This window comes from Hylobates moloch, unplaced genomic scaffold (assembly GCF_009828535.3).
Source record: "Hylobates moloch isolate HMO894 unplaced genomic scaffold, HMol_V3 SCAFFOLD_8, whole genome shotgun sequence".
Classification (NCBI taxonomy): domain Eukaryota; kingdom Metazoa; phylum Chordata; class Mammalia; order Primates; family Hylobatidae; genus Hylobates; species Hylobates moloch.
The window spans coordinates 65,659,623-65,686,638 of NW_026652283.1; the positions used below are offsets into that span (position 1 = coordinate 65,659,623).

A 27,016-nucleotide genomic window follows, 5' to 3' on the forward strand; every position below is an offset into this window, starting at 1 on the left:
AGGTAATTTTATTTGGAATGCATTTCATGATTTTATTTCTTGCTCCCTGAGCATGCAGTGATTAGGGTGGAAGGGAAGTGGCACTCAGGCAGATAATTCACAAAGTCACCACACAAGGGTGATAGATAGATGATCCAGCACTGAGATAATCAACCCAGTGAAAATGCTACACTGGGGACCATGTTTTGCCCTTCCCAGAGACAAGACATCTTGAGCTGGGATCTGAGCTACGGCTACGCAGAGGAGCAGAACTGAAGGCTCCCTTTGAGCCCATTCTGCAAACGGGGATGCATTTCAGATAATGAGACAAGAGATGGGAGTGAGTTAGTACACAGCATGCCCAATACTCAACAAGCAGCCTCAGAGAGACTCGGAGAAGGGGGAGAGGGGACTGGAAGCCATCTCTTCTGTTCTGAAGGGCAGTGCTCCTCCCAAGACAGCACTCAGAGAGCCAACAGCCCAGGGCAGATCACGCCAGGACAGTGCTTCCACATGGCTGGCTGAGCACCACATTCCCATCTGCAAAAGAGTCACCTTATTGGTTCCCTTAACTTCCAAAATGCAGCAAGCCCTCCTTCACCCAGCAGTGAACGGAAGAGAAGGGAATGTAGGGCAGCAGGGAGACAGAGACCATTATTAACCACAGGTCTGAAACCCTAATTCTTTACTCACTCATCAGGTTGCTTTTAATCACTGCTGTTGCTTGGTAACAGGTTTCAGCAGATTTGAAATGGATTTCTTCCTCCCACAGTCTAACAAAAACAAGTAGGGAAACAACCAAAGAATAAGGCAACTTAAGGAAAAACGTAGGAAGACCCTGGGAGGCAGGGTCATGCTAAAGCTGCCAATGGTGTCCTGATGGGAGCTGTCTGAGCAAACTGGCCACAGGCCATGAGTGAAAGCAAAGCAGAAGCCCTTCTACAAGACCCATCTCCTGCCAAGAACCCCTCCCTGACGCCTCCACTGGTGTGGTCTGGGATAGGCTCTTTACCCTCTCACAGGATGGAGGCAATACCATTCACTGGGCAGTCACTGTGAATATTGAATGAGATAAAACATGGCAGTGTCTACAGGGCCAGGCACATAGTACTAGATAGTATTTGTTAGATAAATTAATGATCGGAGACATTCACTCTCACCTTCCAAAGTTGTCAGTTATTTCTGGGATTAAATAACACCTACCCTACTGAGACTCTACTTATGCCAAGCCCTGTTCTAAGCACTTGACATGTCTCACTGACATCTTGCAGTGACCCAGCAGGAATTGTTATTCCCACAATTTTTAAACAGATGAACAAACTGAGGAGCCAGAGGTTAGGTAACTTGTTCAATATGACACAACTAGTATATGACTAGTCAGAGCTCACAGCCAGATAAATCTGACTTCAAAGCCTACATTCACTACTAGTACGCTATACAGCCCTGGTGACATCCTAAAAGGTACCTTGGCCTCATGTCCCACAAAGTCAATCCAGGCATTAAAAAGGACATGGGGCTGGGCATGGTGGCTCACGCCTGTAATCCCAGCACTTTGCCGAGGCAGGAGGATCACTTGAGGTCAGGAGTTCCAGACCAGCCTGGCCAACATGGTGAAACCCCATTTCTACTAAAAATACAAAAATTAGCCAGGTGTGGTTGCACATACCTGTAGTCCCAGCTACTTGGGAGGCTGAGGCACGAGAATCACTTGAACCCGGAAGGCAGAGGTTGCAGTGAGCTGAAATCACGCCACTGCACTCTAGCCTGGGAAACAGCGAAACTCTGTTTCAAAATTAAAGAAGTGTGTAGAGGGAAATTTATAGCACTAAATGCCCACAAGAGAAAGCAGGAAAGATCTAAAATCAACACCCTAACATCACAATTAAAAGACCTAGAGAAACAAGAGCAAACAAATTCAAAAGCTAGCAGAAGACAAGAAATAACTAAGATTAGGGCAGGGCTGAAGGAGATGGAGACCACGAAAAAACCAATGAATCCAGGAGCTGGTTTTTTTAAAAGATCAACAAAATAGATAGACTGCTAGCCAGACTAATAAAGAAGAAAAGAGAGAAGAATCAAATAAATGCAATAAAAAATGATAAACAGGATATCACCACCGATCCCACAGAAATACAAACTACCATTAGAGAATACTATAAACACCTCTATGCAAATAAAGTAGAAAATCTAGAAGAAATGGATAAATTTCTGGACACATACACCCTCCCAAGACTAAACCAGGAAGAAGTTGAGTCCCTGAATAGACCAGTAACAAGTTCTGAAATTAAGGCAGTAATTAATAGCCTACCAACCATAAAAAGTCCAGGACCAGATGGATTCACAGCCAAATTCTACCAGAGGTACAAAAGGGAACTGGTACCATTCCTTCTGAAACTATTCCAAACAATAGAAAAAGAGGGAATCCTCCCTAACTCAATAGATGCAGAAAAGGCATTCAACAAAATTCAACAGCCCTTCATGCTAAAAAATCTCAATAAACCAGGTATTGATGGAACGCATCTCAAAATAAGAAGAACTATTTATGACAAACCCACAGCCAATATCATACTGAATGGGCAAAAACTGGAAGCATTCCCTTTGAAAACCGGCACAAGACAAGGATGCCCTCTCTCACCATTCCTATTCAACATAGTATTGGAAGTTCTGGCCAGGGCAATCAGGCAAGAGAAAGAAATAAAGGGTATTCAATTAGGAAAAGAGGAAGTCTTAAACATAAGACCCAAAACCATAAAAACCCTAGAAGAAAACCTAGGCAATACCATTCAGGACATAGGCATAGGCAAAGACTTCATGACTAAAACACCAAAAGCAATGGCAACAAAAGCTAAATAGACAAATGAGGTCTAATTAAACTAAAGAGCTTCTGCACAGCAAAAGAAACTATCATCAGAGTGAACAGGCAACCTACAGAATGGGAGAAAATTTTTGCAATCTATCCATCTGACAAAGGGCTAATATCCAGAATCTACATAGAACTTAAACAAATGTATAAGAGCAAAACAACCCCATCGAAAAGTGGGCGAAGGATAGACACTTCTCAAAAAAAGATATTTATGCAGCCAACAAACATATGAAAAAATGCTCATCATCACTGGTCATTAGGGAAATACAAATCAAAACCACAATCAGATACCATCTCATGCCAGTTAGAAAGAATGGCAATCATTAAAAAGTCAGGAAATAACAGATGCTGGAAAGGACAGGGAGAAATAGGAATGCTTCTACACTGTTGGTGGGAGTGTAAATTAGTTCAACCATTGAGAAAGACAATGTGGCAATTCCTCAAGGATCTAGAACTAGAAATACCATTTGACCCAGCCATCCCATTACTAGGTATACACCCAAAGGGTTATAATAAATCATTCTACTATAAAGACACAGGCACATGTATGTTTACTGCAGCATTGTTCACAACAGCAAAGACTTGGAACCAACTCAAATGTCCATCAATGATAGACTGGATAAAGAAAATGTGGCATATATACACCCATGGAATAGTATGCAGCCATAAAAAAGGATGAGTTCATGTCCTTTGTAGGGACATGGATGAAGCTGGAAACCATCATTCTCAGCAAACTATCACAAGAATAGAAAACCAAACACCACATGTTCTCACTCATAAGTGGGAGTTGAACAATGAGAACACATAGAAAAGGGAGGGGAACATCACATACCAGGGCCTGTCGGGGGGTGGGGGCTAGGGGAGGGATAACATTACATGTATACCTATGTAACAAACCCGCATGTTCTGCACATGTACCCCAGAACTTAAAGTATAATTAAAAAAAAGAAATATTTCCAGAATCTCATATAAAAAAAGAATAAAATTAAAAATGCAGTTTATTTATGTAAAAGATCGGTGGAACTTAAAAGATAATCACTGTGAGTGACTTACAGTAAAAATTAAAAAATGAAAAAGACTAGTGTACTACAAAAAGAGACTATCTGAAAAAAAAAATCACAGAATATCAAAAACTTGAATGGGAACAAGAACTCTTCTGCAGTTTGAGATTTCTGATAGTCATGAAAAAGAAGACCTGTTGCATAAAAATCACTTAATGCAAGATGAAATTGCCAGGCTCAGGCTGGAAATAGACACAATAAAAAATGAAATCCTGGAAAAGAAATACTTAAAAGACATTGAAATTATAAAAAGAAAGCATGAAGACCTTCAAAAGGCTCTAAAATAGAATGGGGAAACATCAACAAAAATGAGAGCCCATTATAGCGGACAGCTTACTGCTCTGACAGATGAGAACACAATGCTCCATTCCAAACTGGAGAAGGAAAAACAAAGCAGGCAAAGACTGACGAAATGGAATCATACCATCGTAGACTGAATGTTGCTCTACGTGATCATCATCAAAGTCACTCAACAGAAAGAGACCAAGAGCTTGATTTCCCGGGCACAGTGGATAAATTGCATCATTTACAGGAAAATTTGAATTCTCATGTTCTGATTCTTTCGCAGCAACTTCCTAAAGCTGAGAGTAAGTCCAGGGGCCTCGAAAATGAGCTCCATAACACAAGAGAGGCTCTGAAAGAAAAGGCTTTGGTTTTTGAACACATACAAAGAGAGCTAAACCAAACTGTGTCAAATGAAGGACATTGAAAAAATGTACACAAATGGCCAAGATAAAGTAGAAAAATGCATAGAAAAGCAAGTAAGATTATGTCAACTACAAAGACAAAATATATTGCTTCAACAGCAACTGGATGATGTTCACAACAAAGCTGACAATCAAGAAAAAACAGTAATTGATATTCAAGCCAAATGTGATGCTACAGTACAAAATCTTCAAGCTGAGTGCATAAAGCGCCGTCTTTTGCTAGAAGAGGATGATCAATAAAGTTAATCATTTGAAAGAAAAGCAATGTCAATATGAAAGAGAGAAAGCAGAAAGAGAAGTACTTGTGAGACAACTTCAACAAAAACAGGGTGACGTCCTAAACAATCAACAACAAAAGCTTTGCTGGATGCTTCATTGCGTCACTGCGTCCATTGAGAAAGTGAGATGCAGGATTCAAGGAAGAAATTAGGCCAGATGAGAATTCAATTTCAAGAAAAACGGAATCAACTTACAGCAACTATAAGATGTACTAAGGAGACGCAAGGCCACATACAAAAGCTTGAAATAGAAAATTCCATGTTAAGAAATACAATTAAAAAGCAAGATGGCCAAATTGAGCAGCTTCAGAAAATCCTGCGAAGTTCAGGTTTGATGCAGCAGTTGTTGCAAGAAAATGAAACTACAGAAATAGATGAAGCTTCTTCTGAATTTAAATCTAGATCCTCTGTAGCAGAGGTCCCCAACCTACAGGCCACAGACAGGTCCATGACCTGTTAGGAACCAGCAGCACAGCAGGAGAGTTACTGTGGATCTTCTAGATCATCTGCATGCCATGTGAATCTTATAACCAGTTTTTAATTTCCACAAAAAAAAAAAAAAAAGCCATTGGATGGGGACTGCATTATATCTACAGATTAATATGGGAAAGAATTAACATCAACAATGTTGAGTCTCTCAACCTATCAACAAGATATTTACTTAGGTCTTAATTTTTCTTAGCAATGCTTTTTAGTGTACAGATATTCCACATAGTTTGTAGGGTTTATTCCCAAGGATTTTATATTTAATGCTATTGTAAATAGTATTATTTTTAAATTTTCAATTCCTAATTCTTTACTTCTAACATGGAGAAACACAATTGATTTTTGTATATCAATTATATATCCTGCTGTGCTGCAAAACTCACTTACTGGTTTCAGTAACTTAGTAATGGATTTTATTTGGTTTTCTACATAAATGATAATATCTGCGAATAGACAGTTTTACTCATTTCTTTTCAATCTAAAGGCCTTTTATTTTTCTCCTTCCCTCTGTTTTTCCTCTCACTCCCAATTAAAACGTGATTGCAGTGGCTAGAATTTGTAGTACAACGTTGAATAGAAGTGGTAAGAGCTGACATCTCTGTCTTATTCTCAATCTTAGGGAAAAACATTCAGCCTTTCATCATTACATAGGCTGTTAGCAGTAGATATTTTAAAGATGCCCTTCGACAGGTTGAGGAAATTCTCTTGTATCCCTAGTTTGCTGAGATTATTTTTTAAATAAAGCATGGTTGTTCAATCTAAAAAAAAAAAAGGACATGGACATGGAGGGGTGAGCCTTCTAGGTGTCTTATTCCAGGCTGCTGGAGCTCACAGTGACTAGCCAAGCCTCGTATCAGTTCTAAAGAAAAGGAACCATGAGCACTCCTGACCTCCTCCATGCCCCTTCTCACGCCACAGCCCTTCTGAGATCTGTCTCCAAGAGGCACCTGGGATGTGAAAGAATCCCACGAAAGCCAGAGGGGTAGCATAAAATTTCCTTTCCTGGCTGAGGACAGGTTAGTGACCTGAGCAGATGACTGGATGCCGTCAATAGCCTAGAAAGAACCTGGGAAGACTGGCTCCTCTCTCTGGCCCCGTCAGGCTTGTTCACACCTCCCCAGCCTCAGAAGAAAAGATCAGCAGGGCACAGTGGCTCACACCTGTAATCCCAGCACTTTGGGAGGTCAAGGCGGGTGTATCACCTGAGGTCAGGAGTTCCAGACCAGCTTGGCCAACATAGTGAAACCCTGTCTCCACTAAAAACATAAAAATTAGCACGGGCGTGGTGGCGGGCACCTGTAATCCCAGCTACTTGGAAAGCTGAGGCAGGAGAATTGCTTGAACCCGGGAGGTGGACGTTGCAGTGAGCAGAGATCACGCCACTGCACTCCAGCCTGGGCGACAGAGTGAGACTCCATCTCAAAAAGAAAAAAAAAAAAACAGTCTGAGTTCTTAGCCACAGTAGGGCAAAGAAAGGTTCAGCAATTAGCCACAAGCAAGGGGACAACCAGCAGGCCACTTCCTTTGGTTTAGCGGTGACAGAGGAGGAGCCCTAGTGGACTAGGTGGCCCTGTGCAAAGAGCAGCAAAGCAATCCAGATAAATGTCATTTGTAGAATGACTCTGGAGGTCCTGGAGGGCCAGGAAGGCTGGCTGACAAGACAGGGCACTAATCATAGTCAGACAACAAGGAAGAGCTGAAAGGGAACACAAGGGACATTGAACATCCTGCAAATCCAGGAAGAAGCTTCCAAAAGAGATGGGCAGGGAGGGCCAGGTAGGAGATGGCTTGGCTGATGAAAACGGGGGAAACAGTCACAGGCAGTTACAGAAGGCACAACCAGAAACAGGCCGGGAAACTCTGGGTCATGAAGCAGGCTGAAGCTGTGGCTTTGGGTGGATCCAAAAACCAGTGTGGGCCTTGATTCCCTTGACTGCACGGTGGTATAACAATCCCTGCTTCCTCACAATGCTCTCCATAAGAACCAGGTAAGATCATGGACACAAAAGCACTTTGTAGGTTAGGCATCAGGCTGATATGAGACCACCTGCAGTTTATCCCCAGTGTCCCCAGCACAGGCTGAGTGCAAACACTGGGACTATTTAAAGGTCACTGGGCAGGCATGCCTACTTCCTGCTGGCCTCACAGCAGGGATCTGTCTTCCCACCCACTCTCCCCTGGCCCAACTCCAAGGGAGAACGGAAAATAAAATCAGCTTAAAAGCAAACATTTATAAATAATGAAGAAAAAAATATAGCTGAGAGCAGCAGGATTTTTCAACTCCTATGGGCTCTTGTCCAAAAAAAAAAAATAGCAGTGTTTTCTGCTGCTGCTCTGTTCTTTCTCCATCTAGTGCCAGGAGATCATAAAGAAAGATATGTAGGGAGAGGGAAGGAGGGATGGGAAATAAAACCCAAGAGAAAAAGAGTCTGCACCTAATGTCAGAAAATACATTCCACAGTCAGACATAGAATCAGAACACCAAGAATGCTTAGATTCAAATTCAGAAACAGAATATACCACCAAAAAGTGCTTCTTTTCTACCTCACTCTATGGCCAGGCTCTCCAGGGCCTTGTCTAAAGCAGAGTCACTTATTCTCAGATGCCAGAGTAGAAGCAGACTCACTCTACGCAGGATGGTGGTGATGGTTTCCATGCTGAGGGACAAGTGGACCCCAAAACTCTGTCCCTTACTGTTGCTCCCCTGTGATCTCTTATGGGGCTGCCTTTTGCCACCTGGGAATCACTTGCACCCAAGGCTTATCTGCTGCTGCTGAATAGGTTTGTATTCATGGGAATTCAGTGGGACAACATCCAGAGAGGAAACAGGTACATGAGGAAGATTCCACTCCACAAGATACAGAACCCACTTCTCATCCCGTGCTACTGACATTCAGGTTCAAGAATGTATTGTTGCTTCCAAAAGTAACCCTCAAATGTTCAAATCACAAGCAACACATTGCTGCAAGATAAAAGGCACATGTCTGTAAGACAGAGGTTTCGAAGATAGTTACAAAACTGTCCACCAGCTTCTGTCCATAGTGCCTTCCAAAGCTTCACAAAACTGGCCATGAATTATGCAAGACACACGGCAAAACACTTCTTCACAGCATCCCTAGGAAAGAAAAGACACAAAGATGAGTGGAACGTCATCACCCCAAAGGCACTCCTTTAGAGGGCACCCAGAGTGGAAGCTGCAGAGTAGAAAGCACCTAGACTGAAAGATCAGACCTACACAGCATCAAACTGCAGCTTCAACATTTATTAGTAGTACTATCCTGGGAAAGTTCCTTGTCCTGTTTGAGTTTCAAATTCCTCATCTGTAAGAGGGGATGTCCCCACTTACCCTACAGTCTGATTATGGGAATAGCCATCATAATCAGAGAAAAAGATAATATAGACTGTCAGAAACTAAGAAATCAGTCAGGACTGCTGCACTTTAATATCGGCCAAAATCACAGAATGCACTGACAGCATTAAGTCAAATATTAACTGGGACCTTTCTTCATTCTAAGCAGGCAGCAGAAGGGAGCTCACTATGGCTCCTGAGCACTTATTAATATGCTATATTAGCCTTATCACAGGTATTTACTGCTTGGAATTCAGTGTAGAGGGTGCAAGAAAGAGTTGGTCTTCAAGAAATTACTATTCTACCCAAGCAAGCACCTCCATTTCCACCACCACACCACACTGTGCAATGTGGCACTAGGCTTCTCATACCCCAGCTCTGTTCCACGTTCTCAACTGTGCTGCATTAAGGACACTGGGAGTCACATAAGGGAGAGAGAGGTGAATGGATGCATTTCCATGAGTAGGCACTGCATTTTAATATCAAGATGATTCCAGGGCAGCATTTCTTGAGATACACTCTGCACTGCAGTCTCAGAAGAGTCTCTGCACAAGAAGGGTTTTATGGCCACATAAGTCCTCCTCGTGGCAGCTCACAATACACATAGCATATGGAAGGATCTAGCAAGCCAGGCAAAGAGGAACCTACCTAATTTTGCTTAAGCTGTTTCTCAAACTTACTTTATCATAGAACTCTTTTCTTCCACAGAAACACTATTTCTGTGGAACACCGGGGGAAAAGCTATTCTAGGGGAACTTACAAATAGAAGGGTGGGGCCAGGCATGGTGGTTCGGACCTGTAAACCCAGCACTTTGGGAGGCCGAGGCGGGCCGATCACTTGAGGTCAGGAGTTCGAGACCAGCCTGGCCAACATGGTGAAACCCCATCTCTACTAAAAATACAAAAAATGAGCCTGGCGTGGTGGTGTGTACATGGAGGCTGAGGCAGGAGAATAGCTTGAAGCCAGGAGGTTGGAGATTGAGGTGAGCTGAGATCGGGCCACTGCACTCCAGCCTGGGCCATAGAGTGAGACTCCATGTCAAAAAAAAAAAAAAAAAATAGAAGGGTGGGATCTAGCTCTGTGATTCCCTCCCTACTAGAGGAGTAATTCATCTCCTCAGCACATGAAACTCACCATCTCAAATAAAATTCCATCATTCTATCAATCACTTGTACATAAATTTTATACATGCCAATCCAGATCAAGCCTGAAGCTCTGACTAATGACTCCAAGCAAGTTTCACGAATGAGACCTGTGCAACTGCATTGGCCCCACAGTTAGAAGGGTCCACATTGGGTTTAATGCCTTGATTTGATGTTGCCATCTTGAAATTCTTAATCTTTTTTTTTTTTTTTTGAGACAGAGTCTCCCTCTGTTGCCCAGGCTGGAGGGCAATGGCACGATCTCGGCTCACTGTAACCTCCGCCTCCCAGGTTCAAGCGATTCTACTGCCTCAGCCTCCTGAGTAGCTGGGATTACAGGTGCGTGCCACCACACTCGGTTAATTTTGGCATTTTTAGTAGAGTCAGGATTTCACCACATTGGTCAAGCTAGTCTCGAACTCCCGACCTCGTGATCCGCCCACTTCGGCCTCCCAAAGTGCTGGGATTACAGGCTGAGCCACTGTGCCCGGCCTATGATTTTTGAACAAGAAGCTCACATTTTTATTTTGCACTGGGCCCTGAAAATTATGTAGCTGGTTCAGGGACCAAGAAATATTCATATGTTGGCAGGTTGATCAATATCTCATTGGATGCTCAGTTATGATGAACTCTGGCTTACTTCACATAAAAATCTAGCTTCCCAGGACATCCCTGCCCATATTCTTCTCAGACAAGCCACCAGGCCGCAAAACCAGCCAGGTCTGCATGGAGTATTTCATAACTGTTACCCTCCTAGAATCTATCAACAAAGCCACTCAGCTGCCTTTCAATTGAAAGGCTTAACTTCGCATCCAATCAATCACTCCTCAATACTTTCAAATCACTGTTAGCAACAGTCTTGGAATTTGTTAAGACATAAGACTGCTCTTCCTCCTTCCCAAGTCATGCATAATTTTTCATTTCCTCAGTACTTTTTTTTTTTTTTTTTTTTTGAGATGGAGTCTCGCCCTGTCGCCCAGGCTGGAGTGCAGTGGCGTGATCTTGGCTTACTGCAAGCTCCGCCTCCTGGGTTCACGCCATTCTCCTGCCTCAGCCTCCCGAGTAGCTGTGACTACAGGCGCCCGCCACCATGCCCAGCTAATTTTTTGTATTTTCAGTAGAGACGGGGTTTCACTGTGTTAGCCAGGATGGTCTCGATCTCCTGACAGCGTGATCCGCCCGCCTCAGCCTCCCAAAGTGCTAGGATTACAGGCGTGAGCCACTGCGCCTGGCCCAGTACATTTTTTTAAAAAAGCTTGTTTTTAATTAGCAGGTAATGATAAAAAAAATTAAAAAAAAGAACAGAAGTTAAATAGTTGCATTAGAACAAAGTCAGAGGCAAAGATCATGCGGCTAATTTTGAGAGGTCCATCACTGAAAGTGCTTGAAGAGGTATGGAGTATTAGAATTTCAGAGCTAAAAGAGGCCTCTGGAGATGATCTAGACCAACTCAGTCTACTTATCAGTGCTTTGAGGCCAGAGGGGTCAAGAGAGCTGCTCGAGGTCACACTGCTAATTAGGAAGCCCTAGTACTGTTTACTCTCCTTTTATAAACTCTTGTGAAACCTTCCCAGCAGTGGGATACTGCAAGAAGCATGAATTGAGATCCCTCCATATCTTACTCAGTGATATGAAATGACATTCACCTTTATAAAAAAAAAAAAAACCCTACTCAAAGCTACGGGTTAAAAGAGTAATAAAGTGCATATATGCACCATATATAAGAGTAGAATGTTCACAGCACTGGAAATTGCTGTACCTGGGTAAATATCCATTATTAGTTGTATAATTAGAGTGGGTGGTGGGGTGACCTTTAACTTACGTATATATAAATGAGATGTATAGTATTTGTCTACTTGGCTCAAAAGACTTCAGTAAAGATAAATAAAATAGGATATACTCTCTGAAAGCAGACTCTAAATTAAAATGAATGACAGAAATCGTTATTTCCAAATACAGTCTTACCTTGCAAATGGTATGAAGGAAAGGCTATACCTATAATGAAAAACAAAACAAAGGGTCAAATGAGATGAAGGGAGTAGAAGATTATCCAGCGGAATGGGCTTCTGAGCTGTAAGAATACCTGCAGTGATTTATCCAGACCCTCTCCCATCCTCAGCCTGGGGGATGAGCATGTGCACACAAAGGCCCACGCATGTGCATGCATGTGTACCCAAACACACACACTATGGCCATGTACAGATAGGCAGCCACAGAAGAAGGGCAAAAGGTTCATGTGGAGATAAACCCTATGACCTCAGCCTCACTGCAGTACTGCTGTAACCTTGAGCTAGCAGCAATCGCCTTAAACAGTCAGATTTCAGATACCCAGATGGCACAGAAACTCTACTCTGAAAAAATATCAAATAAAACCCAGAATAGTTGAACCGCCCCCCCCCCCCCCCCCCCTTTTTTTTTTTTTTTGAGACAGGTTGGTGCTCTGTCACCTAGGCTGCTGGAATATAGTGGCTCAATCATAGCTCACTGCAGCCTTGAATTCCTAGGCTCAAGCCTAGGAGGCTCAAGCAATCCCCCTGCCTCAGCCTCCAGAATTGCTGGGACTACAAGTATGTGCCACCATGCCCGGCTAATTTTTTAATTTTTTTTTTTTTTTTTTTTTTGCAGAGACCAGGTCTTGCTACGCTGTCCAGGCTAGTCTCAAACTCCTGGCTTCAAGCAATCCTCCCACCTCAGCCTCCCAAAGTCTTGGCATTACAGTGTGAGCCACCCATACCTGGCACAGTTGAACTCCCAACATTTTATAAATTCTAAACAGAATTTAACTTCTACCCAATTGGGATAAATTTTCTGCTCTGCTCCTATTAATTTTAAAAGAAGAGAAAAGAGAATAAAAAAGAGAAGAAAAAAATGCTACCAACTACTCTATGAATGAAAATGTAGTACGTCCAAAGGTATCTTGGTAAATTCCAGTTAGCTCAGCCCTATCGCTTAGAAGGGAACCATATACAAGGAAGAGGCTCCATAATGCTGAAGAACCAGGCACTGTGTGTCAGGCAGGCTGTAAGTTAGTCAGCCCTTAGAAAAGCAAACACAGTCGGAACATGTCAGTGTTGAAGGGAATATCACCATTCAGCTGAACCTCCGAAACTGGATTCAAAATCAGTCTATAAGCAAAGCAAGGTGTGTGTATATGGGTACCAATTTCTGCCCTAGAAGAAAAATCAAAATATAAACAGTCTACCACTCGAATGTGCATGTCATTTAAAAAAACACACACACACACACACACACAAATACCACCATCCTTCTCCATATCTTATACTTACCATGTACAGAAGCTCAATTACTTGTCAACACAGTAAATTCCAAAAGGCAATTTGAAACTATATTTATTCAAAAGTCCAAAATTGCTAAAGGGAGGGATGGGAGTTAAGCTTACAGTCTCAAGATTCATTTCTACCAAATAGGAGTTAACCAATTCTTGGGAACTTTAAAATGCCCACAATCCTCTTTTCTTTGCATTGTAGCAAACATTTTTTTCAAAAATAGGTGAGTCACATCTATACTGAAACTGTTCTGGCAGATACCATCCCTTGATAAACCTTGAAAGAACTACAGAAATGTCTTGGAACCAACAGATTCCACCTGTGCCACCACCCCTCTCACTCTGAGGTCGTATAGGCTTGAAAGGACCATGAACCTACAGCCCCATTCATGGTTTCACAAAATGTCTCTAGCGGCCCTTTTACTATGCTTGGCTCTGGAGTTACAATTTCCTACTCTTCAGCTGAATTACCAAAAGCCAACAAGCCTCTAAGCACATACACTGATCCTACAGCCCACAGACACACGTTTTTCCATTTCGTCAGTGACTGTTCCTCGTCTCCTGCTGACAATTCACTCTTTGTCCTTCTGTTAAATGATTTGTTCTATCACAAATGTAACATTCATTATTTTTCTTACCACTTTCCTTTTTTGGTAACCTCTATTGGACTCACAAGCCTTTTTAACATCCTTTATAATACTTCTATTGTCCTTGCACTTACCGGACATGAGTGGCTTAATAATATTTGTAACATCTCAAAAATCAACCATTAGTTCAGCAAAAATACCACAGCAGGCAAACAAGGAGCCTCCTGTGACCACTCAAGACCACTAATGCCATCTATTTGCAGTGGGCTGGGGTGATGGGTATTTGCTCTGGAGCCTGACTTCACTTTCATAATTGAGAATCCTTAAATTAAACAGCTTCTGTGTTTTAATTCTCCCACCCACAATATGTGAGTTTTATCTCCTTCGGCTACATTAGTCAGTGGGCTATGTGGGAGGGGGTTGTTCAAAAGGTTACTTACCACGTCAATGCCAAAGACTGCAAAATGCAGAAGATAAGTGCAAGTCCCTTGTTATGCCACTGGAAAAATAATAATATGGTTATAGGAGAGTGTGAGACAAGGGGCAAAAGCCAAAATGGTTAAGAAAAATTAAAATATACATTTACCCAAAAGGCGGAACACAGGGTAAGTGCAAAACACAACTAAAGAGAAAAAGGAAACATTAATTAATGACAATAATATGGCAGGAAAAAAAAAAAAAACTCAAAACTTGTTATTCTTCACAAATGCACAATACTTATGCATCCTTCATCTCAAAGCAGTTAACCCACCTGAGCACCCATATTTGGCAGAATAGTTAAAAATCTCCATGAAATCAAACTAGCCAATAAAGATTCACATAGATAAGATGTGCTTTTACTTTCAAGTTTTCCCAGAACCAAACAAATCATATTTCAGGCCCACCCATTCATCCGTCCATCCATCTTTTCATTCAAATGCACTAAAGTAAGCTTAACACAAATCTTTCTACTTTAACTCCTACCAAATGCTAGTCTCTGCAGCAGAAAGCACATGTGAGGACAGAGGTTAACATGAGATATCAATCTCACAGTCAGCATGCCAGTTACTTGTGTACCTATTACCTAACACTTTCCCTAAGGCCATTCTTAGAAAGCTCTTTCTGCAGGAGACTTGTCCAGGCCATGGGCATCTGAGGCTGGCCAAGGACAACTGGTGCTACAGCAGTCAGCCATGCCTTTCCTCACCATCCTTCTATAACAGTAACTACTCAAATTATGTCCTAAACATTCTCTGTGTCCAGCACTGTGCCCAATACTCTAAAAGGACACAAAATAAATAGTAAATGTGGTCACAGCTTTTGAGAACTCACCTATTTGAACAAATGAGATTATATAAATGAAACTAAAAATAAAAGTATGTTCTTCAAGTTCCAAATGTTGCAATAGTTATTATAAAAGTCCAGAGAATGTAGGTCTGGAATGATTTTGATAACCACAGGGAAGAAAATAGGCCAAAAATGAGAGGCATTTAGGGTCAATGGGACAGGAAGATACAACAAAGCTGAAGACAATGTTGTCAGAGCAGGGTACAAGGATGACAGGCCATAAGGAGGCTACTCCCACTTCGGGGAGACTGATGAAAAACAGTAGTAAGTCCCCAAGTCAGATAATGAGGAATAAAGAGCCCATTCTATAAGACAGGACAACCACCCTAGAGAATGAGTCCTGTGTTTCGGAGTTATTCCCTCTAAGCCCTGCCTGTGTGTGGCTTCAACAGTCACCAGGAAGGTGTCTGAGCTCCCTTACTACCACCACACCACTCTGGCTAATCTGACAAGCAATGCCCTCTAGAGGTGCTTTTCAGAACTGGTAGCACCTTGACACCCACTGAAACACAAAGTAGGGGAGGAGGGGATCGTAATATTACACAGAGTGTTCCCTTCTGCCACATGGTTATAGGAATAGGGTAATAAGTCAAGCTGAATGGAAAAAGAGAAGAGGTCCTTAGGTTTAAAAAGAAAAAAAGTATACGATAGAAATAAACACTCCCATTTGAGAAGTCCAGCTAAAAAGCAGACCTTACCAGCACCATGATAGTTGCAATCAAACGAGTAGGCTCAAACATTCGCTTCAGCTGTTTCACTGGTCCCATGAGGAAGATGGTACTGAAAGGCAAACACACACACACAAGCCGTTCAGAACAGAACTGCACTAGGCACACTGAGTCGCCTCCCCAAGATTTCCTTTGGCAATAGTAGCTAACATTTGAAAAGCTCTTATTCTGTGGAAGGCACTGTGCTGAAGGGCCTTTTGTGCATTATTCTCATTTAATCCATCAACAACCAACCTATAAAGTAGAAACAATTACCACACCAAAGCCCAGAGTTACTTTATCCAAGGCCACCCAACTAGGGAATGACAGACCCAGGCTGTAAATGCATGTCAGTGTGACTGTGGAATCATATCATACCACTAGGTTAGATAAGCCTTCTCCTTGAGGTGCCACCTTGCCTCCCTGACAATACCTACTCATGGAAACAAACAAGGCTCAGGAAGTTTAAAGAAAAACCATACCTTACAGGCTTAGGTAGCTTATGTTAGAAAGTAGAGCATTTCATTTTCTTTCATAATCTTCAGGGAATAATTCTAATGATGATGATATCATGATGGGTTATTTGTTGAATGTTTGCTAAATGCCAGATATTACATATATTACCTCATTTCTTCTCCCAACAACTTTGTGAGTTATGTATTACACTTATTTTAGAGACAAGAAAATCACACGGCTACCATTTGACTCTATAGCTATTGGATTCCAAAGCTCTAAAAAGACATCCCCAGCATGCTTGGGTTTTTTTTGTTTTTTTGTTTTTCTGAGATGGAGTCTCGCTCTGTCGCCAGGCTGGAGTGCAGTGATGCGATCTCGGCTCATTGCAACCTCCACCTCCTGGGTTCAGGTGATTCTCCTGCCTCAGCCTCCCGAGTAGCTGGGACTACAGGCACACGCCACCACACCCAGCTAATTTTTGTATTGTTAGTAGAGACAGAGTTTCACCATGTTGGCCAGGATGGTCTCGATCTCTTGACCTCGTGATCCGCCCACCTCAGCCTCCCAAAGTGCTGGGATTAAAGGCGTGAGCCACCGCGCCTGGCCCCCAGCATGCTTTCTGTATGAATGAACTTGAGACATGGCTAGCAAGAGTAATCACAAATGAAGCAGACTGTCATGTCTAACACATCAACTTGGCATGAGCCACCACACCCGGCCAATAAGTCTTCCACTCTTTGAAGTGCCATTAAGCTGCAAGGCTTCACTCTCAAGTGTCCCAACTAAGAGAACACTTCTTTAACCTACACCAAATAAGAAGCAACAGTCAAGGCTGGTTCTAAAAATTAAACATAGCATATACACAAAACCTTAACAGACTACAGGCAAAGACACAAACTCCCAAATACCCTGAAAATAACAATTTTCTCCCTTTATTATTTCCCTACACGGTGCTATGAAGAATCCAGCCCACAGGGATTTGCTAAAGAGCTCCTCTGGACGAAGCAACACACCCATATATTTATGCTCAGTCTAGACTATACAATGTAACTTACACTGTCTGCCCAAAACAACCTCCCACCCAAAGTTAGTATTGGAGAAAGCTTTAGGGGCAACAAGAGACGTCTCTAAGGGTCAGCATTTTACTGTCATAAGCACTAATAAATTAAGCTTTACACAGGTGGCCAGAATCATGCAATCAATCATTTAATTAACATCCCCCATTTCCAGCCAGACACAGAGCTAAGTTTGGGTACAACTGGGGACAAGATACATGTGCAGCCCTTATCAAGTGCCTTACAGATCTAACAAGTCAGTGTAATAAAATGCCACCTGCACTGGCACATAAATACAGATGGGATACTGAGAGTCCAAAGGAAGAGGTCATCAATTCTGGAGAGGAGGAGGTAATCAGGAAAAGCTTCAGAGAAGAGGTGGCTTTGGAGCCAGGTCTTAACAAATGAGCAAGTATCTACCAAACCAGGGGAGGTATAGATAGGGCAGCATTCCAGGCAGAGAAAACAACCTAACAAGGGCACAATGGCATTTTGGGAAATGCAAGAAGTTCAGCCTGGCTGGGAGGCACACTGGATAGGGAATGGGACAACGGTGAAGCCAGATCTCAAAGAGCCTTGACTGTATGCGTGCTGAGGAATTTGGACTTCATTTGTACAGACAAAACAGGGAGCCACTTGAGGGGGCTAAGCAGGGCTATAAATGAATGGCTCTACAGCTCAGTGGAAAATGGCCTGGAGAGGGGCAATGGAGACAGACCAAGCAGATGCATCTTGCTCAAGTAAGGGTGATAACAGGCCAAAGCTAAGACCAGCTCAGATATCACCTTCTCTAGGAAGCCCTCCCTGACTCAGGTCGTGTCGGCTGCCCCTCCTTGAGAATCGCTTTCCATATCTTGTTATATCATGAGTTATATGTCTGTCTGCCTGGCAGGGACCAAACTGGACTTGTCTTTGTATCCTCTGAGCCCAGCACAGAGTGTGATCAATGCTTACCCATTGAGCATGCAAGTCAGTCAGTGAAGTACAAACAGCCATAGGGACAAAGAGGAAGGAGCCAGTAAGACAGGGTTACATCAAGCCCTGGTGAGGAATCATGGAGGGGAAAGTTGGACCCCCAGGACTCTGAAGCCATTTACAGAGACACAAGGGAAAGGAAAAGGGGGAAAAAAGATGACTGAGTTCAGGTTCCTGCAGGTCATTCAGGTAGAGGCCAGGCCAGTGCTCCCAGTTGGAGAGGGTGGAGTTGTTGGCACCAGTGTGATTGAAGCATCAGTGTGAATGAGCTTGACCTGGAAAGTGTGTGCATCCACAACATGCAGAATGGGCTGCTCACCTCCAGGAAGGGCTCAGATGCCCTGCCCACATGAGCTGCTACTCAGGTCTGGGAAGGTCTGACACTAAATAAAAACCAGTTTCCCTTATGGCCACTGGAGTGATGAGCCCTTTGAAAACCATCAACTCGGCCGGGCGCGGTGGCTCACGCCTGTAATCCCAGCTCTCAGGGAGGCAAGAGGCGGGAGGATAGCTTGAGCCCAGGAGTTCGAGACCTGCCTGGGCAATATAGCGAGACCCCGTTCTCCCGAAAAAGAAAAAAAAAAAAAATAAGCGAAAACCATCAACTCAATCTCTGACAGCAGTAAGAATATAGCAAGCAGGAGGACTGGGTTGTAAACCCTGGAGAAATCACTGAACTGCTTTGTGTTGCAGTTTCTGTACATGTAAAATCACAATGGCAATACATTTGCTGCTTTCTCCCAGGTGTTTCAAACTAAGATATAAAATATTTTCGAATAATAAGATATGAATGTGAGATATTCTAACTATTTCTCTCCAAATCCCTTACAACTACTGGAGCCTCCTCTTTCACCTCCCTCAAGGGCAACCAACATCCATTTTCCCATCTAATGACTGGCAAAGATTGGATTTTTAAAAAACAGTTACCTCCCAATTGATGCGATATTACCAAAGGTATAAAACACTGCGAAGAGGTGTAGTCCCTTCCTGGGCACCCACAGCAGAACAGTACCCTGGAATTTAAAGCACAGTGTTTGCACATGAGCAACCCCTCCCACCTGGCCACACAAGCAGAGCTCCCAGAGGAAGCCCTGAGGAGTCCGTTTCCCTCCCCACTTCCCTTATTCCCCCCTCCTCTCATCCATGCATTTTAGTGAAGGGCAAAAGGGGAAAGGAGGTGGACAAAAGGGGGAATATATAGCAAAGACAGGTAGGAGGAAAAGACAGAGGAGGGAGGGAAATCTTACCAGCAGTGAGCAGAGAATTCCTATAGCAAAACACGCAATGAAGCCTTTTATCCTGGTACCCCAGCTTAACGAAGATGCCTCAACAACCTAAAATTGAAAAAAAAAATACATATACACACACATTTACTAAAAACAAAGCAAGCACATAATTAAATCTAGAAAGTGTTAAGTTGTATTAGGGAAGGCAAGGAGCACAGAATCCTACACACTCAGGCAATGTAAGTCATCGAATCCAGACTTTATCAGAGCTGTAAAGTTATTATGCAGACATGAATCTCCTCTCTAGCAGCTGACAGCTGTGCCTCCAGCTGAACATCTTCAGCGGTAGAACTCCTTGCCTCAAGCACAACCCATTTCAGGAACAGGAAGGCAAGACAGCCAATCCTAGAGTAGCCCAGAGCCTTCCTACAACCCAGGCAGGATGAGGACCACACCTGGAAAGGCATGAGTCCACCAGGGACTCACAAGTCCACCTGGGATCCTCCACCAGGCAGGGTCCCAGGAAATAAGGAAAAGATGAGGGGACGGCACTCAAGCAGCTGCTCCACGGGTCATCCTCTCCTACATCAACTCTCACTCACATTGTTCACTCTTGGTTCAGATGTTGTACTTAAAGGATGCTGGCATCAGCCAACTCATCCAAGTGTGAGACAGATCCTGGTTAATTAATTACTGTCCTGCTCATGCTGATTCTTTGCCATCATGATTAATCCCTCCCTGGAGCAAAGTTCAGGAGACGCCAGGAGTTCCAAAAACACTACTGAAACAGGAGAGCCTGTGAGTAGCTCCCAGTGGTTCTTTTCCCATGTCAAAAATGACAACAGCCAGGCACAGTGGCTCACACACCTGTAATCCTAGCACTTTGGGAGGCTGAGGTGCGTGCATCACCTGAGGTCAGGAGTTCGAGATCAGCCTGACCAACATGGTGAAACCTTGTCTCTACTAAAAATACAAAAAATTAGCCAGGTGTGGTGGTGGATGCCTGTAATCCCTGCTACTTGGGAGGCTGAGGCAGGAGAATTGCTTGAACTTGGGAGGTGGAGGTTGCAGTGAGCCAAGATCATACACTGTACTCTAGCCTGGGCAACAAGAGCGTAACTCTGTCTCGGAAAAAAATGACAACAAAGTCTCTGCACTGGTGACCCTGCTAGTCTGTCCACCTGATGCAAGTGGGAACAGTTGTTCCAAGCTGGACAAAGACAGCTGCCAGTGAGAGACCAATACCACACAGGGCAGCTAGGCCATGTATATTCACACAGGGCTCACCTTGTATGGCCAGCATAGTCTCCATCTAGCAATGTGGTCAAAGTTTCCTACCATATTTCCACCCAGCTGATCGAAGAAGGTAGGTAGTGGCAGAAAGTCAAGAGTCATTAGACTAGCAACTCCCTCAGCCTTGACTACCCCCAGCTCAGGGATCTGTTTTCAACCCTGTCTCCAGAGTTCCCGTCAAACCAGAAGCTTGAACAGAAGGATGAGAGGCTCCCCTCAGGTGTGGCATGTATTGCCAAAGACTACCTTACTCTCCACTCAGGAGAAAGGTATTTAGGTCAGGTTATACATTCATATATATTGGAACTGGGCTCATGACCCTGCACAGAAGACACAAATTAGGGATGATAACAGACAGCAGGGGCCCAGTGTTAAGACCTGACAGATGAGCCACCTGGTTTTACGCTGAGATAAACCTCTCCTGGAGGAGTCTGCTTTCCCAAACCCCCTTGGACTCCAAAATGAGCCATGTGATGATGCTCTGGTAGCAGCCTTTACAAGGCCCCAGACAATCTAGTCAGGCTACTTCTGACTAAAGCATTTAAGCTCTCACCAAGGACAGAATAAAATGAGAAGCTACCACTCTTCCTACTCATGCAAGAACCAAAGAACTTACCTTGCCAAGGTGAGAAAGGAACTAGATGCAGGTGGGAAGAAAAGAGCGGTAGTAGGACTGGCCTGGCTTGTCTGTAGGAAGAAGAGTGGTAGTGGGATTGGCCTGGCTTGTTCATAGGAAGAAGCATGGTAGTAGGATTGGCCTGGCTTGTTCACAGAAAGAAGAGTGGTAGTAGGATTGGCCTGGCTTGTCTGTAGGAAGAAGCATGGTAGTGGGATTGGCCTGGCTTGTTCATAGGAAGAAGAGTGGTAGTGGGATTGGCCTGGCTTGTTCACAGGAAGAAGCACGGTAGTGGGATTGGCCTGGCTTGTTCATAGGAAGAAGAGTGGTAGTAGGATTGGCCTGGCTTGTCTGCAGCAAGAAAAGTGGTAGTAAGATTGGACTGGATGGTTCTCTGAGCACTACATGGCATCAACAGGGATAATTTTAAAAGATTCAACCTTTCTATTTGAAGAGGATAAACCATAAGGTTAAGAATTAAATTTGAATTGGCTTTGACATCTAGATTGCTAAATAACCTCAACAGAACAGTGAGATTCCAGAGAATGGCCTGAACCTGGGAGGCAGAGCTCGCAGTGAGCCGAGATTGAGCCACTGCACTCCAGCCTGGGCGACAGAGCGAGACTCCGTCTCAAAAAAAAAAAAAAAAAAAAAAAAAGTGAGATTCCAGCCCTCATACAAATCAAAATAACCACAATAGGAAGCAGTTCAGCCAAGAATGTGTTTCTGGTTTCTACCTTCAGAATGGAAAGTGACACTCCATATCCAAGTCTCTCAAGCTGAATCCATCCAAATGTTACTCTGTCTGCCAAAATAGAAGGGGTGGGGGGCATATTTCACCACTGTATTTTTCCATTACATGTGATTGCAAGTTCTTTTACATGCACCCTTGGTCAGGGAAGGAGGAAGCTGTTGTTCCACTTCTCCTAACTGGACTCAGTGAAAGCAAAACACTTCTTTTTGCCAAATTATGAAAACAAACTCATAAAAATGTCTGTAAATTCATGACTGCTGGAAGCTGTGGTAGCATATTGTTTTTGGAAACTAGAGTAGCTAAAATGGTACCTGGATGGAATTTGTAGGCAATGCGCTCACAGGCAGTCTGACTGGCAGTTATTCACAAAGGTCCCTTTCACTCTGTGATGTGGAGAGAAGAGGGGCTCTTGCCAAGAAGAATACTAAGAATTGTTCAGAAAAACAGGATCGGTAACCAGAAGAAGGTGAGAAAGGAATACTCCTTCATTTCCACACTTTAAAATCAGATACTATTCATACCTTTTTTGTCCCTAGAATCCTTTATAAAAAACATAAAACCTATACTTTCAGAAAGAAGTCCATTGAAACTAAAGACTTAAGGTGTATTTATGAAGATGAGGTACCAATCACAAAATTAATCGTGAGGCTATTATTAGATACTGCCATGCAAATTTTATAACTACCTAGGAGAGGTAGGAGAAATAGAACTAGTCACATCTTTATGGTTTGCATTAAAGGAATAAAGGTTTTAAAAAGCACTCTCTTCTAGTGACCTCTTAAAGAGATTTCAAGAGTGCCTAATTCAACTTACCACACAAAATAGCAATTTCCCCACAGAATCCTCCAGTTCTACCAGCCCCCAAACCATGAAAAATATGAGACAATCAAATCAGTACCAATATTTTAAAGGAGGCTCTGACCTAATCGTAAACACTAAGCTGAAACAGCCTGGAAGATGAAGTTAGTCGGCAACAAAACATTTCCCAGGAATTCAAGACTCTGGAAGTGCCATACAACGATGTTATAAACAGAAATCTCACTCAGAAAAAGGAAACTGACCAACTGACCAAAGTATTTTAAAACAAGAACGAAGCACCTATTCTTTTTAAATTAGATCCAGCAGATGCCTCAGCATAACACATTAAAGCCCTTCTCACAGTATCCAACACAGACGTTCACCATTTTAGGTTAAAAACAAGCTCAACATTTATGTTTGCAAACTTTACTAGTCGTCCACTGTTGAGGGTCAGCCCACTGCTTCGTAATGATTTTTGAGACAGTAATATCTGCATCATCCCACTGTCAACACTCCACCCCCCAAGAGTCTGCAGGGAGAGAAAGTGTCTGCCTCTTAAGCACCAACTGTTCATAAAGGCTTGTTGACAGTCTATGGAAATAAAGCTTTAAATAACGAGGGTCAGCTACCTACGAGTCAGACCTTTCTTAGGCCCGGTCTGAGGTTCCACTTGAGATTCATAATAGAGGCTAGAAATCAAGAAAAAAGAACCCGTGAAATTACTCCTGAGCCTTGACCAATTATTAAGGGCAACAAATTAAAAAGAACCCACCAACTTGTTTTGAAATATCAAAAAGTTAAACTTCAGTGACTCCAACATTCGATCCCATAGAATTACTCCCTCAAGGTGAAGATTCAGAGAGCAAGTTTTACATTCTGAGATGTCATGCAGAAAGTGTAAGTCCCAGTATCACACAAAACAAAACCGAATAAAATCAGCAACCACAAACGTGGGTGAAAGCAGCTTGCTGAGAAAGAAGAAGAACTTGCCGAGAAACCAGAAGAAACACTGATTAGTTTCCAGTTGGCCATATCATCTTAACATCCTCATTTCACAGATGGGGAACGGAGTCTAAAGAATACACCAAAAAGTGAAGAGAAACGTTATTCTGTCATCCAAAAAGGAAAACAAAAGCTAAAAGCACCCCAAATAGAAATGCAGCATTCTGTGTGGTTCAACAACATAGAACATTAGTGGCCAGGTTTCAGCACGATCAAAACTTTTCTAATAGGCCGGGCGCGGTGGCTCATGCATGTAATCCCAGCACTTTGGGAGGCAGAGGTGGGCGGATCACTTGAGGTCAGGAGTTCGAGACCAGCCTAGCCAAGATGGTGAAACCCCGTCTCTAGCAAAAACACAAAAATTAGCCGGGTTTGGTGGCGGGTGTCTGTAATCCCAGCTACTTGGGAGGCTGACGTGGGAGAATCGCTTGAACCCAGGAGGCGGCGGCTGCAGTGAGCCAAGATCGCACCACTGCACTCCAGCCTGGGCGACAGAGTGAGACTCTGTCTCAGAAAAAAAAAAAAAAAAAAAAAGCTTTTCTAATAAAACAAGCCAACACGCAGGCAGTCTCCTGAGGCACTGGGTGTCTAGAGTCTAGGTGTGGGCAGTGTGGACAGAGACACAAGATGTGGTCCCTGCCCTCATGGGATGGGGGCAGTTTCTCACCCCCAATCACAAGGCAACGTGTACAGGGGCGGGTGGGAGTGTCACACCCTACAACCTAGACTGGACAGAAAACCAAGGCAGAGCTCGAGGCGCGGCCACCAGCCCCATCGCGAGGTAGGGACCGCCACCCCAACACCCCAGTCCGGGTCTAGCGCCCCGACCCACCCGGCAAGGGCTCCTTCCGCCAGGACCTCGGGGCTCCCAGCCCTACATGGCCCTAAAGCGCATTCCCCGGCCGGTGGGGCCGGGGCCGACAGCCCAGTCGCCCGCCCTCCCACTCGCAGCTCAGCCCGCGGATTTCCTCCTGCGCCGCCCCCTTGTCAGGGAGGATGGGCTGAAGGGGCGCGGGGCAGAAAAGGACGCCGCGGCCACTGCCCCGTGTAGCGCCAGGCCTCTTAGCGGAGCCCTGCAGAAGAAGAGGAGGAGAAGGGGCAGAGCTACCGTCCAGAAACTCCAGGGAGTCCCCGCAGGCTTCCCAGGCCCGGGCAGGGGACGTAGGACGGGAGCGCGGCGAGAGGGGACCGAGGGCCCCGGGCTCACTCACCTCGGACAGGCCGCTCCGGTCCTCCGTGTCCTGCCCGCTCAGCACCTTCTTCAGCTTGTCCATTGCGGCCCAGTCCCCACCAGCTCCAGCCCCTCTGCCGCAGCCTGTTGCGCTCGCTAAGTTGACGGCTCTTCCGGGTGCTAGGCAGCCGCCCGGGCGCCAACGGCTGCGCGCCCCGCCCAGGCACCTGCCCACCTGGGGGCGCCCGGCATGCTCCGCGCGCCCGCGCCCGCCTCCGCGTGTTTTGGTCCCGGGGGGCGGGTCGGGCCGGAGGGGCTGGGATTGAAGAACCAGGCGCTGCCAAACACTAATTCGGCGTCCTGAACAGTTTCAAACCGGAACGGGCCGCGCTCCCTCGCCCTACTTGATCCAGTCAACAAATGCTGAGCACCTACCACGTGCAAAGCTCTAGAGAAACAAAGACGGGGAAGAAGCCTTGTGCAGACGAGAACAAAGGCTGTGGTTCATCCATATTGCGATCGTGCCTACACAGGAGAAGATTTTTTTTTTTTAATCACTCAAGGCCTTAGCCTGGTGTGGTGGGGCATGACTGCAAGCCCAGCTACTCCGGAGGCTGAGGCAGGAGGCTCACTTCAGCCAAGGAGTTCCAGGCTGTAATGAACTATGACCAGGATACTGCACTCCAGCCTGGGCAACAGAGCGAGACTCTGTCTCAAAAAAAAAAAAAAGTGACTGAAGGAATGTGGAAAGGAATAATAGATTGTTAAATTGTTTTGTGTTTGTACAATAGTTTGTTTTACTGACCTCAAAAAAACTAAAAACAGACTGGGCATGGTGGCTCATGTCTGTATTCCCAGCACTTTGGGAAGATGGCTTGAGCCCGGGAGTTCCAGACCAGCCTGGGCAACATAGGGAGACCTCATCTCTGCAAAACATTTTTAAAAATTAATCAGGCATGCTGGCGGGCACCTGTAATCCAAGCTACTTGCGAGGCTGAGGAGGAAGAATGGCTTGGACTCAGGAGGTCAAGGCTGCAGTAAGCCATGGTGTCAGTGCAGTAAGCCACTGCACTCTAGCCTGGGCAACAGAGTGGAAACAATACAAATGGCCACCAACTGATTAATGGTTAAATAAAATGTGACATACCCATGCAATAAAAAGGAATGGAGTACTGATACATGTTACAATGTGGATGAACCTCGAAAACATTGTATTAAGTGAAAGAAGTGTGGACCCCGAAAATTTGAGACAGGTCTCAGTTAACCAGGAAGTTTATTTTGCCAAGGTTGAGGAACAGCACCTGTGACACAGCCTCAGGAAGTCCTGACGACATGTGCCCAAGGTGATTGGGGCATAGCTTGGTTTTATACATTTTAGGGAGACATGAGGCATCCATCAATATGTGTAAGAAGTACATTGGTTTTATCTGGAAAGGCGGGACAACTCGAAGCAAAGGCAGGAAGACTCAAGCAGGGAGGGGCTTCCAGGTCACAGATAGGTGAGAGACAAATGGTTGCACTCTTTTGAGTTTTTGATTAGCCTTTCCAAAGGAGGCAATCAGATGTGCATTTATCTCAGTGAACACAGGGATAACTTTGAATCGAATGAGAGGCAGGTTTGTTCTAAGCAGTTCCCAGCTTGAATTTTCACTTTAGTAATTTGGAGGGGGCCCAAGATATTTCCCTTTCACAGAAGCTAGACACAATAGACCATATATTGTATGATTTCATTTATAGGAAATGTCCAGAATAGGCAAACACATAGAAACAGAAAGTAGACTAATGGTTGCCTAGGGATGGAGGAGGGGAAATGGTAATAAGAGACTAATGGGGTGATTTAAATGTTCTGGAATTAGATTGTGGTAATGGTTGCATGCACAGCTCTGAACATACTAAAA

General features: G+C 44.2%; 1 protein-coding gene across 2 annotated transcripts in view; it reads right to left on the minus strand.

Moving 5' to 3' along the window:
* Positions 1 to 25,342, minus strand: part of SFT2D2 (SFT2 domain containing 2) — an 86,053-nt gene extending 60,711 nt beyond the window's left edge. Inside the window, exons 1-8 of one of the 2 annotated variants that reach the window (XM_032161064.2) lie at positions 25,159 to 25,342; positions 19,506 to 19,592; positions 19,186 to 19,271; positions 15,764 to 15,845; positions 14,326 to 14,361; positions 14,180 to 14,238; positions 11,832 to 11,861; positions 5,521 to 8,489 (exon numbers count right to left, since the gene is read on the minus strand). In XM_032161064.2, the coding sequence (XP_032016955.1) occupies positions 8,450 to 8,489; positions 11,832 to 11,861; positions 14,180 to 14,238; positions 14,326 to 14,361; positions 15,764 to 15,845; positions 19,186 to 19,271; positions 19,506 to 19,592; positions 25,159 to 25,221 (483 nt within the window). In that variant the 5' untranslated portion in view covers positions 25,222 to 25,342 and the 3' untranslated portion in view covers positions 5,521 to 8,449. Of the gene's footprint in view, positions 1 to 5,520; positions 8,490 to 11,831; positions 11,862 to 14,179; positions 14,239 to 14,325; positions 14,362 to 15,763; positions 15,846 to 19,185; positions 19,272 to 19,505; positions 19,593 to 25,158 lie in introns of those variants that run through there. The other variant, XM_058442194.1, reaches the window with a different exon arrangement.
* Positions 25,343 to 27,016: the final 1,674 nt, after the last annotated feature.